Source organism: Protopterus annectens, chromosome 8.part1 (genome assembly GCF_019279795.1).
Source record: "Protopterus annectens isolate FY-2018-M chromosome 8.part1, PAN1.0, whole genome shotgun sequence".
Classification (NCBI taxonomy): Eukaryota; Metazoa; Chordata; order Ceratodontiformes; family Protopteridae; genus Protopterus; species Protopterus annectens.
Window position 1 is genome coordinate 145,600,712 of NC_056742.1, and position 16,094 is coordinate 145,616,805.

At 45.7% G+C, this 16,094-nt stretch overlaps 1 protein-coding gene across 1 annotated transcript in view; it reads left to right on the top strand.

Moving 5' to 3' along the window:
- The window catches only part of LOC122810253 (c-Maf inducing protein), a gene marked incomplete in the record, with an annotated part of 1,337,359 nt that overhangs the window by 547,362 nt on the left and 773,903 nt on the right, over positions 1 to 16,094 (top strand). Inside the window, 1 exon segment of the mRNA XM_044081790.1 lies at positions 2,346 to 2,387. Coding sequence (XP_043937725.1) covers positions 2,346 to 2,387 — 42 coding nt within the window.

Here is a 16,094-nt window from a genome sequence, read left to right on the forward strand (position 1 = left end):
AACCATCCACCAGACGACTATATTGGGACAAATGGAAAAGGTTCTCTGTTTGGTCAAAGGAAAATATGCTAGATCCGTATTCGGCTCCAGTCACAGCGGTTTTACAATATCTAAGTTTTTCGGAGATGGAGCCGTAGCCTCTACCATACGAGTATATCTGAGGGCAATTTCAAATTATCATAATGGCTGGATGGTACTCCTCTCATATTACTGCGTTTGTTAAACTTTTCTTAAAGGAGTCTCTCACATTAGACCTCCAGTCAGACAGCCTATAGAGCCATGGAACCTCAAGTTAGTTCTCCAGTCTTTGACTCAACCCCCCTTTGAACCCGCAAAGAAATGTGACCTCAAATTCTTGTCATGGAAATCTCTCTTCTTGGTAGCCATCATGTCAGCCAGATGAACTTCGGAGCTTCAGGCATTGTGCACCAAAAGACCCTATCTAATCTTCCACAAGGACAGAGTATCACTCCGGATGGACCCATCCTTTCTCCCCAAAGTTGTTTCTGACTTTTCCATCAATCTGTCTATTGACCTACCAGTATTTTTCCCAAATTTTTCTAATAAAGGAGATTACTGCCTACATTCCTTGGATGTACACAGGCAATTGAGATTTTATTTAGACAGGACCAAAGCAATACGTAAAACTGACCAAGTTTTCATTTCCTTTTCTGTGCCTAGAAAGGGAAATTCTGTCTCCAAGGTCACTTTATCAAAATGGCTAAGGGACTGCATACGTTTCACTTATTCATTTGGAAAAGAACCTATGCCACAGAATATTAAAGCCCATTCCACTAGATCTATGGCAACATCTGTCGCCTTCCATTCCAGGGCTTCCATGGATGATATTTGCGCAGCAGCCACTGGGCTAAACCCCACACTTTTATCAGTCATTACAAATTGGATGTGGTCTCCAGAGGGGGAGCTCCTTCGGCTCAATGGTACTCAGGAGCATTCTTCCATAAGGGCCGCCCAAGGATCTCAAGGTAGCTGGGGATTCTGTCCCATCAGTGATGAATGGAAAGAAGATTAACAACATCATATAAAGAAGTTATGTCTTACTATAACGTTCCGTGTGTGTTGTTGATCTTCTTTCATTCATCATCACCCCCCCTTCCCCCACCAAAGGCTCCTGGGGGATACTTTTTGTCCAAGTGGTGTCTTAGGGCATTTGTGCAGAAATGGCCTCTGCTTTACTTGTATAACATGGGCAAACTCTATCTGAGGTAACAGGGAGAATGGCATTGTGGGTAGAAGCTTAGCTTGAGAGTTTTTGGCTGGCGCAGCTTGGTATTAGGCCGACTCGGTTCTGAGGGCTCGGAACCTAACCCATCTGTGATGAATGAAAGAAGATCAACAACATAGATGGAACGTTATGGTAAGACATAACTTCTTTTTTTTAAATAATCTCCATTACTGAATATTTGTATGGCATATCTTTTAGCAAAAGAAGTCCCACTTATGGTAACCTATTAGTAATGTGCATGGAAGGTATTGTGTTATTAACATTTCATACGGTTGTGTAATGTAACTTGGCTGCAAAATGTTTTACAGTTACTTTAGTACTGGGGTTTATACAGTTCATTTTTTAGTATAAAAATAATTACTATAAATAACATTATTTTATCTTAACATTTGTTTTTATTATTTGCTTATTCATTTAGAATAAAAAGAACATCCATAAAGTCTGATGTAGACTGAGCTAGCGTTTTATCTTCTCACTATGTCATGTTTGGCTGCATTATATAAATGTGCTCCTGTGTCATGCTAAATATACAGCAGACATAATCAAGTCCTAGAAACGATGATTTTATTTGGTAATACTAGTTTATACATATATGTACAGATATACATATGCAATTGCATATATAGTCTGCCTTTCCTTTATAAACTAAATCATTGTCCTAACAGACCACAGCCGCCATCTTTACAGTATATTGGTGTGCGTGTGTGCGTGTGTGCGTGTGTGTGTGTGTGTGTGTGTGTGTGTGTGTGTGTGTGTGTGTGTGTGTGTGTGTGTGCGCGCGCGCGCGTTAGTGTGTGCACTAGTGCATGAGTGTGTGTATGCGTGCGTGTTTGCTTGCATGCATGCGTATGTGTTTCTTTTTTTGTTAGAAGAGAAAGCTTGAAACTGTAGAAGGTTGGGCATGGTTTCTTTAAGTTATAGACTTTAACGTTTTTGTTCTTTGAGCATGCATGCTAAGTCATAACTTGTGTGTGTGTGACCTTGTCACCTCTGTAAGTAATCATTCTGGTCTTGTGAAACCATTAAGGTAATTAATTTATCATGTAGTCAGCCTTATATTCTTTATGCACTGATTGTTTTTTTACTCTTATCTTTTCAGAACACGAATTTAGCAACTCAGGAACATGAAAACATTATTGTGGTAAGGTCATCATTTTTGTGAATCTGCATTACTTCTTTTCATGAGGTTTAACAGTCACTGTTTGCTTCATTCAGTGGTTATTGCTCAGCAGTTTACTGTTTTTCTCCATCTGTGTTCCCCATCTGTTTCCTTTAACCAGCATCCTCTTCCTTCCTTCCTGAAACAAAAAGCTAAAATGTTAAGAATTGACGGATAATAGATTGATATTCAGAAGAGTTTGCAGTAATGTGTTGGTGTGTTGAAAGAGGCTATTTTTTTCCTATTCCTAGGAAGCATGTTTTACATTGCTTCAGTAAGCTCTTTATCACATGCCTTTTAACCCTTATTTTTCTTGTATTTCTGTAGCAATGCTGTGGAATACTATTCCCCATTGACTTGCTTTTGTGACTCTTGGCATTTGATCCCATTATTGTCAACTGAGGAACGTGCTGCCATACAGAATTAGGCAGAGTTGTGTAATGACTCCTGTGGTGCAGGGTCAATAGCAAATGTGTACTGGGCTTTCCTTTGAGTGGTTTTCCTTTTCAGTTGGGGGGCAGTTTGCTGAGTTGCTGTAATGATTCCTAATTGATGGCGTTAGCAGTGCAGCTGTGAGTGACTTTGTGGAACTAGACTTCAACTAATGTCAAATTCTGAACACTTTGAGTGCGAGTGATATTTAAGTTCTACAGAAGAAAGTTTAGGATTTAAGAATATGATCTCTGGTAGACACTTTGATTGCAGTTTTGAGATATTTACAGAAAACCATATTCTTTACTTATCAAGAGACTTCTAAATATATTGCATTTGTTGTCAGAAGTAAATGTTTTCCCCTTTTCCTCCAAGTTGAGGCATCCCTTGGGGTAGAATATTTAGAGATGGCCACACAAGGTGCAGTGAGTGGGGCAGCCCCACATGTTGCAAAAATGTTTTAAATGAGTTGCTTTTAGTGAGACACTGAGGTCAGTAAGCTAGGCTGCAGGAAATTTTATTTAAGTAACTCAAAACAGTTGTGCATTTTTGAGTAGTGTACTGTCTTTCAAGTTGTAGTTTGTTTCAGCAGAAAACCTTTGTAAGGAGAACAAACGGTGTACAGGTAGATGCATTTCTAATAAGAAGAGGAGTTAGAGCTGTTAATTGCGTTTCTTACTGAAGTATGAGCATATAAAGAATCTGTCTGGACAAGGGAATAGAATACAAACAAAACATCAAGGTAAAACAGTTGTTGGATTAATGTCATTTGATTGATGGTGCAGAGAAGGAAATATGAACAAAATGTGACGGTGTAGCAGATGTTGGATTGTCATTTGATTGTGGTTCACAGGATCTTCAATCTGTTGTCCCAGGTATATTTGGAGGTAGAAGAACAAAGAACAACAGTGCTGTTTTCATTTGCCAGTTCTTAAGCAGTGCTTTCTTTAAAATCCTGATTTTTCCTTCTTTTTTGTATTATTAAATTCAGTAGACATGAAGGAGCGAGGGATGTTTCCTTTCTAGAGTGCTGGCTCATTGGTCAGAATGTATCATTTGATGTAGAAGGAGGAGGTTCATCCTAGTCAACAAGAAAGACTGAAGTTCTAGCCTTTTAGTCAGCTCAGCATATAAAACTAAAACTAGCACCACGCCTTAACCCATAATGCTGTGCTAGCTACTCTCTCTTCCAGGTATCTTTTACCATTCATACGGGTCAGATCAAGGATAAAAAGACTTGGGCTACTTTGCATTTAAACCTTTAATGATTTTTCTCAAAAATGTGTATGTTAAGTTGTCAATCTCGCCTTCATTCTTGCTGGATGGGTTCGGAGCCGATCCTCGGCTCCGACTCGGCACTTGCTTTAGCTTGAGAACTCCTTTTACCAGCTCGAGGCAACCCTATATCCCATGATGCAAGGCGGAACTACCTCAGATCTCGTTTGCCGCTTAGCGAAAGAGGTCTCATTTGCCAGCTGAGGTAAGTTGATATTGTCAAAAAGCTTAGTTAGGGATTTATTTCTCCCTTTTTCCCCTATTCATAGTGTGTAGTGTTTCTACAGCCCACCCTATTTCCCTTATAGTTAAAAACTTTTAAATTCTTTTCATAGTTGTAAAACAGTTTTAAGTTAGGCCTAGACCCCATTGGTTAATCCCTACCTGTGTGTCTGTGTGTTTGGGGATTAATTGTGTGTTTGTTGGGGTGTGTGTGACTTTCTTCCTCTAGGACTATGTCAAAGGAAGGCAAGGTCTCAGGCTTCAAGAAGTGTGACTCGTGCTGTCAGAAAATGTCTCTGACAGACGGTCACACTTCTTGTGTTTACTGCCTGGGGCCTTTTCACCTGCAGGACTCCTGTGCTTTGTGTCACTCTTTTAGCCAGAGAGTCCTGCAGGAAAGGAGGAATAAATTGATCCTCCGTGGCTTACTTAAGCCAGAACGTTCTCCCTCTAAAACAGGGTCTAGTAAACCTTCTAAGCCACCGAAGGTTCAGGCTACAGTATCTAAGCCTCCTCCGGTGGCTCCGGCTCCGTCGGAGCCGAGATCGGCTCCGGCTGGAGCCGATCTTTCTACTTCCAAGGTAGTGGGTTCGGCACCGATTGGTTCCGACACCCGGTCTACTGTGGCCGGAGCCGACACCTTATCCAGCATCGGAGCCAAGAAACCTTCGGCTCCATCTGGAATTCAGGGGACTTCGGCTCCGATGACTTCGTCCCGAAAGAGATCTCGGTCCCCTTCGTTGGAGAGTATCCACTCGGCTTCGGGTCTCCTCTTTTGTCGGAGCGGAGCCATCGGAGCCGATCTTCGAGATCTTCCAGGCTGTCTGACCACGACTTAGAGAGGGTGGTAAGCAGGCTGTTAAAGTCGCAGGCACTGGCCCAAATGCTCCATAGCCCGTCTCAGCAGACTTCGGCTATTGCTTCACCCCTTGAACTTCCTCCTCCGACTCCACACCAGAGTTCGGAGCCGGAGCTTCTCAGGACAGCGACTGTTTCGGCGCCGGAGCCGATACATCCTTCGGCTCTGTCGTCTTCGGCTCCGATCTCCTCCTTGAGACCTTCCTTGGAGGGATCCGGTCGTCGAGTTTCCCTTGTCGGCTCTGAGGGGGCTAGTGGCATCGGACCCTTGTCCGACCCCGCTCTCCCTCTCGGGGCTTCGGCTTTGGTAAGCTCGGCACCATCGGCCTCAGAGCCTTCCCTCTCAGTGGAGCCGGGAATTCCTGTGTCCTCTGAACAGGGATATTCTGGTCTCCAGGGGAGGGGAGCCTTTGAGGTGATGAGGAGTTTCCTGGCTCCTGAGCCAGGTCAACGGTCCATCCCTCTAGCTCCTCCCTCCTCGGTGCCTGTAGACACCTCTTGCCAGCCTCTTGCTCTCAGGCCCAGGGATCCATCGCCCCAGGTTTCCCCATTGGGAATTTCCTCCTCTTCGAAGTTTCTCCTGATCCTGCAGGTGAACCCCCTCGGAAGAGGACGTGTAAGAGGAAACACACAGACTCCCCTGAGTCTACTACATCTGATACCGACTTAGATGAGTCGGAGGGTTCCCCACGATCCCCCTCTGAGGATGTCTCCTTTTCAGACATCCTTGAGCTCCTCAAACAGAGGGGGAATTGGCCATCCATTGATCCCTCCGAGGATGAGTCGGTATACCTGGAGGCTTTTGGATCCCGACCCTCCACCTCCTGGGTGTCTCCGCCTTTCAACCCACTTATGCAGGTAGTGGCTCGGAAGGCGTGGGCAGCTCCAGATTCTGTGGAACCTGTCCCCAGGAGACCATCCAAGTTTATTACGGCCCCTACGGACAAACAGTTTCTTTCCAAGGGCGTCTCTGTGGATGCTGTGGTGGTGGCGGCGGCCACTAAGAAGGAACTGGCGGATCCTTCAGTACCTGTCCATCCTCCTAACAAGGATTCTAGGACCATGGACAGGTATGGAAAGCGGATGTTTTCTTCAGCGACCTTTGCTATGCGTTCGCTAAACTACCTTTGTCACTTCACCAGGCTTCAAAGAGATATTCTCAAGGAACTGGGTGAAGTGGTCCAGGATCCTTCTGCTGCTGGGGCTCAAGAAAAGATTGCCTCACAGCTAGCAATCCTGAATTCCTTATCCAACTCCTCCATGCGGCTCATATCCTATGCGGCCGATGGAGCGAGCAGGGCCGCAGGCACAGGAGTGGCTCTTACACGCCAAGCCTGGATGCGGCTTTGTAATTTTGCGGACCCCTTTAAGGCGTCCTTCACCAATACCCCCTTTGATGGTTCGGCTTTGTTCGGACCTCAGGTGAAGGATACCTTGACCAGGTGTGAGCAGGATGGTAAAACTCTTTCTGCCGTTGGAGTCCATTTTTCCACCCCTTCTAGACCATATGCCAAGGGTCAGAAGGGAGGGAAGATGTGGTTCCGCAAAGCCCAAGGAGCTACACCGGACACACGTGGTCAGTTTACCCCCAGAGGCAGAGGGGGTAACAACAGACGCCGCCCTAGAGGCAGGGGGGGTCCTCAGAACCAGGGCAACAGGAAGTCTCTTCCTGAGAAGCCCTTTCAGCACCCCTGAGGTGTTGTCCGACTGTCCACCCTTGGAGGCAGTCGGGGGAAGGATTTCGCTGTACCCAGTAGCCTGGCATTCCCTCTCACAAGATATGTGGGTACAGTTGATCATATCCGAGGGTTACAAAATCCCCTTCGAAAGGTATCCCGTACCTCAACAATCCCTTCCAGACATCTCACCCGATCAAAGGGATTTGGCAGAACAGGAGGTTTCAAAGCTCCTAGGAAAAAGAGCCGTCCAGGCTGTTCCGGCAGACCAAGTAGGATCCGGCGTCTACTCGAGATTCTTTTTGGTCCCTAAAAGGACGGGAGATTGGAGACCAATATTAGACCTGAGCAGTCTAAACAGATTTGTCAAGAAGGCAAGATTCCGGATGGTCACGCTTCAGTCCATTCTGCCTTTTCTGGGCAAGGACAACTGGATGTGCTCTATAGACCTTCAGGACGCGTACTATCACATAAAGATTCACAGGCGCTCCAGAAGGTTTCTCTGCTTTCGGCTAGGGACCAGTCATTACCAATTCAGAGCCCTGCCCTTTGGCCTCACTTCAGCCCCCAGAGTGTTTACCAAATGCATGGCAGTGGTCACAGCTCATCTGAGACGTCAAGGATTCCAGGTGTTTCCTTATTTGGATGACTGGCTCCTCTCTGCCACCACCAGGTGTCAACTTCTTCAGACCAGAGACTACACTCTGCAGCTTTGTAAGAGTTTGGGGATTTCGGTAAATTTCGAAAAATCTTCTCTGCGGCCTTGCCAATCTATCACCTTTATAGGCGCAGAATTAAACACCGTCAAAATGTTAGCCAGACTAACAGATCAAAGAATTCTGGACATCCAAAAATTCGTTCGGATTCTATTGCAGAGCAGCAAGGTCAAAGCCAGATTGATACTAAAGGTTCTAGGTCTTATGGCTGCAGCCATTGTTCTTCTACCACTGGCTCGCTTTCACATGCGTCTTCTGCAGTGGATGTTATTCACTCAGTGGTCGTACCACAGTCTTCCGATGAGGCACGAAATCTTAGTCACACAATCGTGCAGAACTCATCTGAACTGGTGGATATCTTCCCCTCTTCTTCATCAGGGCCGACCCTTTGTTCTCCCTCCTCCAGTTGCCACAGTTACTACGGATGCCTCTCTAATCGGGTGGGGGGGCATTATCAGGGCAGGATGGTCCACGGGACGTGGCAACCCATAGAATACCATCTGCACATCAATGTCCTGGAGATGAGAGCAGTGCTTTTAATGTTGCAAGCCCTCAACGACTTTCTTCCCACGGGGACTATTGCAGTACAAACGGACAACATGTCCGTGGTCTGGTACATCAACAAGCAGGGCGGGACCAGGTCCTATCCGTTGTGTCGAGAAGCTCTCAGACTTTGGCAATGGGCAATCTCCTCTCATCGGTTTCTGATAGCAACGCACATCCCGGCAGGTCCAACCTCTTGGCGGACAGGCTGAGCAGATCCATTCTGATGCCTCACGAGTGGTCTCTCAATCAATCTGTAGTGGATCAGATTTTTCTGAAGTGGGGCACACCTTGTTGCGATCTTTTTGCTACACCTCAAAACAACAAGTGCCACAATTTTTTCACCCTTTTTCCCCTACCAGGCCAACCCCTGAGAGACTCTCTAACCCAGGATTGGCCCCGGGGACTTCTGTACGCTTTTCCTCCCTTTCCCTTGATTCCACAAGTCATTCAGAAAGCCACCGTTTTGAGGGCCAAGTTGATTCTCATTGCCCCTTACTGGCCTCGACAAATTTGGTTTCCGTCTCTGCATCGTCACCTCCTGGTGCAGCCCTGGCATCTGGACCCAGTTCCGGATCTCTTGATCCACCAGTCGGGTCAGCAGCACCGGGCCATTCATTCTCTCAACCTCACTGCTTGGTTGCTCCAGTTCCTTCCCTAGCCAGGCTTCCGATGATCTCTGATTCAGTCAGAGACATCTTAGTGTCTTCTTTAAAGTCATCCACCAGAACTGTTTATGCTAGCAAGTGGCGACGTTTTTCTATTTGGGCAAATTCCAGGAATATTGATCCTTTTACTGCTCCTGTGCATTCTGTTTTAGATTTCCTGGCTGAAGTTTTTCATTCAGGATCTTCTTCATCTACAGTTAAAGTTCAACTGGCTGCTATTTTCAAGTATCATGTTGGCTTGCATGATAATAACATTATGTCTCATAGATTATGCAAGGCCTTTCTGAGAGGAGTTTTTCTCCTAAAGCCGCCGATAAAGCATCCTCCTCCGCAATGGGATCTAAATTTAATGTTGGCATCCTTGATGCTACCTCCCTTCGAACCGTCTGCTTCATGTTCTTTGAAATTATTGACCTGGAAAACTATATTCTTACTGGCTGTCACTTCAGCAAGAAGGGTTTCCGAGATTCAAGCTCTTTGCATTCGTTCCTTACTTGGTTTTTCATAAGGACAGGGTATCCTTAAGAACGAACCCGTCCTTTCTCCCCAAAGTTGTGTCTCAAACCAATATTAACCAATCCATAGATCTACCAGTTTTTTTCCCAAACTATTCTGACAGAGCTGAACAAAAGCTTCATTTTTGGATGTCCATCGTCAGCTCAGGTACTATTTGCATAGAACGAAACAATTCAGGAAATCGGACCAATTATTTGTCTCCTATGCAGAAAACAGGATAGGTCTTCCAGTTTCTAAAGTGACCTTATCCAGATGGTTGTCTTCCACCATTTCCTATGTGTACTCTCTCAGAGGCAAGCAACTACCTTCTAAACCGAAAGCACACTCAACCAGGAGTCTATCCACTTCTGCAGCCTTTCAGGATAGACTACCCATTGATACCATTTGTGCAGCAGCTACTTGGGCCACGCCTCATACCTTTGTCTCTCATTACAAGTTAGACTTGGCCTCCAGAGACAGGGCCAGTTTTGGTTCCACAGTTCTCAAGAGTCTGTTCCATTGAGCCACCCGGGTTACAGGTGCTAGGGACGCGGTCCCATCCAGCAAGAATGAAGGCAAGATTGACAACTTAACATTTAGAAGTTATGTACCTACCATAACGTTCCATGTTAGTTGTCTTCTCTCGCCTTCTTTCTTGCATCCCTCCCTCCTTCCCCCTGGCCTGGACAGATCTTGAAGAGTTCCTATCAGCCTTCATTTCAGGACTCTTATTATGAACTTGGTTTTCCTAATTATGTTAGGTTAGTCCTTAGCAGGGTAGGTTAGCTACCAAACGAGATCTGAGGTAGTTCTGCCTTGCATCATGGGATATAGGGTTGCCTCGAGCTGGTAAAAGGAGTTCTCAAGCTAAAGCAAGTGCCGAGTCGGAGCCGAGGATCGGCTCCGAACCCATCCAGCAAGAAAGAAGGCGAGAGAAGACAACTAACATGGAACGTTATGGTAGGTACATAACTTCTAATTTATTAGCGATCTATTTTAATTCTTTGTTGTCTTTGCTTCGTTTCAGTCTTTGGGTAAGGTCAGATGGTTTCATCCATTGTGTTACTTTGCATGGGGCTAAGGGAGGGTTAAGAAATATTTTCTTTGATGTTCCTTATCAGTTTGGAATATTTCTCATTGTTGGCCTTGACTTGCTATGCAGCAGTTTTTGAGTTTCTGGCTTCTTGTTCAAAAATAATTTCAATATACATTCATATTTTTATCATACAGTATTTGTCAGTTTATTCCTTCTTTTGTCACTGTTTTATTTATTTTTTTGTGGCAGTTGCTCGGCTTGTAAACCAGTTACAAGCTTTTTCTCAGTTTTTTTTTTTATCTCCCTGCAGCTGACCATCAGCTGCTCTCCCAGGGGCCTCTCTTCATCCACTGGATCTACTGAACTTGACAAGTCTTCCCCAGCCTTTCTGTGACATGGAGAGGAAATTGAGGTGCCATGGGGTAGCATTATAATGCTGCTGAGGATTTTTTTTATATCCGCCTACGTTCCAGCCCTCTGTGCACTCTTGTCATCTGCAATGGGCATTGCTGGAGTACCATCTCTGCCTCTCTTGCCATGAATCCATAGCCCCACGTCTCTGTACAGCTCCCCTACCAAGCATCAACTTAGAAGGTGCTCACAAGTACTCTGTCCCTTAGGATGAGCATGCTCAATCTCTCCACTCATGTTGTCAAGTTCCTGAGCCACTATCGGTCTCATAGGTAGGTACTAGGCTATCTGCCCAAGGGCCTAAGTAAGCCTAGCCAACAAGGTTCCCTGGCTTATGCCACCCAAGAAAGTTAATTTCCTGTGCCCCTGTCGAGCAGAGCCACAGAAGTGATCTCTGGGGTGTATTTCCTATTTCCCATCCACTCATCAAGATTTTTCTTGAAGAGTGCTAATGAGGAACTTTGCTTGACATAGATAGACAGAGCCACAGAAGTGATCTCTGGGGTGTATTTCCCATTTCCCATCCACTCATCAAGATTTTTCTTGAAGAGTGCTAATGAGGAACTTTGCTTGACATAGATAGGTAGCTTGTTCCAGAGTATAGGAAGTCTCTGGGACAGGAATCTAGCCCTTCAGCATGTCTTTTTTAATGTGGGGGGGTATCTTGTCGAGTCTCAGAGAGTTCGCCTCAGGTCACCTGGACAGTAATCAGGACTCTGTCCCTCTATGCCGCTGGTGCAAGCTTGCTTTTCAGTCTTTTGCTGTATTTCCCTTTGTTTAGTGTTAAAGCCTGTTTAATAATCTGCATGATAGAACTTTAAAAGTGCACCAAGTGTGGACATAAGGTGTGTGTACCACAGAGTGGAAATTTGTTTCATGTGTCTCAGGGAGGAACATTTCAGTGACAAATGTGATTTGGAAATCTTACAATGACTTGTGATATTGGTTGCCTCCTTGGGTTACTGCTGTGCCATTACCTTTCCTCAGGCCCATTTCGTATTTCAAGAGAGTGATACCCACCAATCCTGGAGTAAATTTGTGGAGGTCCATCAAGTATACTTCATTTAAATTAAGATAGTGAGTCACACTACTTAACATGATGGGCAAATTTTATTCCAGAGGTTTTTCAGTCAGTTAGAAACCTGTCCCGCCGCCAAGTTTTATTTGGTGAAGACTTTAGTCCTCTGGTTCTAGAATTGGTGGAGATGTTGAAAATAAAGAAAAGTAGATGGTCCGTTATGATCAGGTTTGTAATGAAGTGGTAAACAAGGCAGAGATATCCCCTCAGAAGTCTATAAGACACTGAATAAAAGTGTAGAGCCTCCAGCTTCTCTTGGTAGCTTGAGAACGTTTTAGGCCTATGATTTTTTTAAGTTAAGGATCTTTGGGGTCTTTATACATGTTTTAATATATTTAGTGAGATCCATCTTAACTGGGGCATTGTACTTTATAATTGGCTAGACCAGTGCTGAGTATAATGGAGTGATTACCTCTTTAGACCTTGATAATATTTGATGTTAAGTTGTCTATTTCGCCTTCTTTTTTTCTGTTTGGGATCGGAGACGATCCTTTGCTCCGACTCGGCCATCTTCAATAGCTCGAGAGCTGTTTACTGGCTCGAGGCTACCCCTTATCCCATAATGCCTAGCCATAGCTACCCAGATCTCGTTTGCCACTTCAGCTGTGTGGGTGTCATTTTTCTGGCTCAGGCTCGTATGTTTAACTTTTTGTGTAAACTTTCCTTAGAATTTAAATTTTCTAGTATCCTTTCTATTTAGAGTTAGTTATACGTGTTCTAGTTATATTTTCTATAGTCTCTACCTTTTTTGACAGAACTCGTTTAAGTTAGAGAGTTCTCCACCCCTCCCCGTCCCTAGGTTAGTCGTTTAACTTAGAGGCTCCCCTACTTCTTTTTTCCCTTATTGTAAAAAAAAATATATATATATATATATATATATGTGTGTGTGTGTGTGTGTGTGTGTATATATATATATATATATATATATATATATATATATATATATATATATAATAGTTATAGATAGTACTGGTGTGTTTTGTCTAGTGTAGTACTGTTTTTTGTCTGCATTTACTTACTTAGTCTTCCCTTTTTTGGTATAGTCATGTCTAAGGAAGCTAAGGTTTCTGGATTCAGAAGTGTGACTCATGCTGTCAGAAAATGTCTCTGACAGATGGGCACACTAGTTGCGTCTACTGTTTGGGTGCTGTTCACCTGCAGGACTCTTGTTCTATTTTCCATGCTTTTAGTCCAGGAGTCCTGCAGGAGCGTGAGAACAAACTGATTCTTAGGGGTTTGTTAAAACCCCAGGATTCACCGGCAGAGAGTTCACAGCCAGTGAAATCCCCAAAATCTACTAAGCCGTCGGCTCCACCCTCGGAGCCGACTCCTGTGCAAGATTTACCTTCTAAGTCGGCTCTGGCTGGCACCGACATGACAACCTCCCCATCGGCTCCATCGGATGCTTTGGAGCCGTTGTGGAGCCAGAAGAGGCTGAGGTCCCCTTCCTTAGAGTTGGTGCATTCGGCTCCTCGGTCTCCATTACTTCAAAGTGAGCGTAGCCACTGATCCTCTCACTTCTCTTGATCCTCTAGGCTGTCGGATCACGATCTGGAGAGAGTAGTCAGTAGGTTGCTAAAGTCACAGGCACTAACTAAATTATTGTCCAGCCCTCCTCAACAGGTATCAGCTCCATCCACTTCACTTGATGTTCCTCCTCCGACTCCAGTAAGTTCGGAGGCGGAGTTCATTGGGGTTCGAGTAGTGGAACCGTCTGCTGTGATAACCATATCCCCTTTGGTTCTGACGTCGGCTCCGATTACCTCGATGGTACCTTCCATCGAGGGATCTGGATGCCGAGGCTCCCTTGTCGGCTCCGAGGGGGCGAGTAGCATCGGACCCTTGTTCGACCCCATTTTCCCTGTCGGAGCATCGGCACAGGTGAGCTCGGCTCCAACATTGGCCTCAGAGCCATCCCCCTTAGCGTGGAGAAAGGTTCCTATTTCTTATGAACCGGAGCTTTCTCTGCCTCGAGACAGGGACGCCTTTGAGGTCACGCGGAGTGTGCTGTCCCCCCGAGTCAGCTCCAGTACCGGCCCCATCAGCTCCATCCCCCATAGTGCCTGTGCCAACCTCTGCTCCTCCTCCAGACCCCAAGCATGGGGAACCAAGGTTCCAGGACACCTCATTGGGTGTCTTCTTCCGAGGCATCCCCTGATCACTCAGAGGAGCCCCCTCGGAAGAGGAAGTGCAAGAGGAAGCACATTGACTCCCCTGAGTCTGTCACTTCTGATAAAGACTTAGATGAATCGTAAGGGTCCCCAAGATCCCCATCTGAAGATGTTTCCTTTCTGGACATACTGGAAATGCTTAGGCAGGGGGGGAACTGGAATCCCTAGCCCCTACCGAGGATGAGTCTGTATTCCTGGATGCTTTAGGTTTTCGAACTTCCACCTCCTGGGTTTCTCCGCCTTTCGACCCACTTAAGTCCGTAGTGGCTCGTAAGGCTTGGTCAGCTCCGGACACAGTGGAACCAACTCCGCGGAGACCTAGTAAATTTATTACAGCCCCCCAGGATAAGCAATTCCTTTCTAAGGGTGTGCCCGTTGATGCCATGGTGGTAGCAGCAGCCACCAACAAAGAGCTAGCAGAGACCTCTTCATCTGTTCATCCCCCTAACAAGGAGTCTAGGACAATGGACAGGTATGGAAAGTGAATGTTTGCTTCAGCGACCTTCTCCATGAGGTCACTGAACTATCTATGTCATTTTACTCAACTTCAAAGGGATCTCCTTAAAGAGCTTGGAGATGCACTTCAAGATCCTACAGCTGAGGGAGCACAAGCCAAAGTAGCTTTCCAGCTAGCAACGCTTAATTCCATAGTTAACTCCTTCATGAGGCTTATTTCCTATGCAGCTAATGGAGCAAGTAGAGCCGCGAGCATGGGTGTAGCCCTTAGGAGGCATGCGTGGATGCGGCTGTGTCACTTTGTGGAACCCTTTTGAGCGTCCTTCACCAATACCCCCTTTGTTGGCTGCTTTCTCTTTGGGCCACAGGTGAAAGACACGTTGACTGGGTGTGAGCAAGAAGGCAAGAGACTCTGTGCCATGGGAGTCTGTTTCTCCACTCCCTCACCTTACCCCAAGGGTCAGTAGTGATTTTTCCTTCAGAGGCAGAGGGGGAAACAATAATAGACGCTGCCCTCATGGCAGAGGTGGTCCGCAGAACCAGGGCAACAGAGAATATTTCTCTGCTAAGCCCTTCCAGCATCCCTGAAGGGTTGCCCGGCTGCGCACCTCTGAAGGGAGTCAGGGGAAGACTTTCACTGTACCCAAAAGCCTGGCTAAATTTAATAAAAGACAGATGGGTACGGTCCATTATATCTGGAGGTTACAAAATTCCCTTCCATCAACCCCCCTTACAGTCAAGGAAAATCCTTCCAGATGTGCCACCGAATCTGAAGGAGCAAGCAGTAATAAAAGTTTCAAAACTGCCAGAAAAAGAGCCATCCAGGAAGTCCCCGCAGACCAGCACGGATACGGAACTTACTCAAGGTTCTTTTTGGTACCAAAAAAGACAGGGGACCAATTCTGGATCTCAGCAGACTAAACAAGTCTATACAAAGAACAAAGTTTCGGATGGTCACGCTACAGTCCATTCTACCCTTTCTGGGTCAGGACAATTGGAGGTGCTTGGTAGATCTTCAGGACCCATACTACCATATCAAGATGGACAGACGCTTTAGGAGATTTCTTCGCTTACAGGTGGGGGTCAGTCATTACCAGTTCAGAGCTCTGCCCTTTGGTCTCACCACAGCCTCCAGGGTGTTCACCAAGTGTATGGCAGTGATCATGGCTCACCGGAGACATCAAGGATTCCAGTTGTTTCTATATCTAGATGACTGGCTCCTCACTTGCTACCACCAGGCATCAACTCCTACAAGTGCGGGATTATACAATCACATCCTGCACCCAGCTAGGTATTACAATAAATTTCGAAAAATCTGCCTTTATCCCTGTCAGTCTATCACTTGCATAGGAGCAGACTTAAACACAAGGGATATGTTCGCAAAGTTACCACTAGAAAGAGTGTCCACAATTCGCCAACAAGTGCAAATTCTAATGCAGAGCAAAAGGATCCAAGTCAGGTATGTCTTTCAAACTCTGGGCTCCATGGCAGCGGCCATTCTTCTAATCCCATTATCGCGCTTCCACATGAGAATTCTTCAGTGGCTTCTTTTCACACACTGGTCCTTCCAAAAGCTACCCATGTCTCACATGATCCTTATCACGGAGGCATGCAGAAGACACTTTTCTTGGTGGATGGTCTCTCCATTAGTT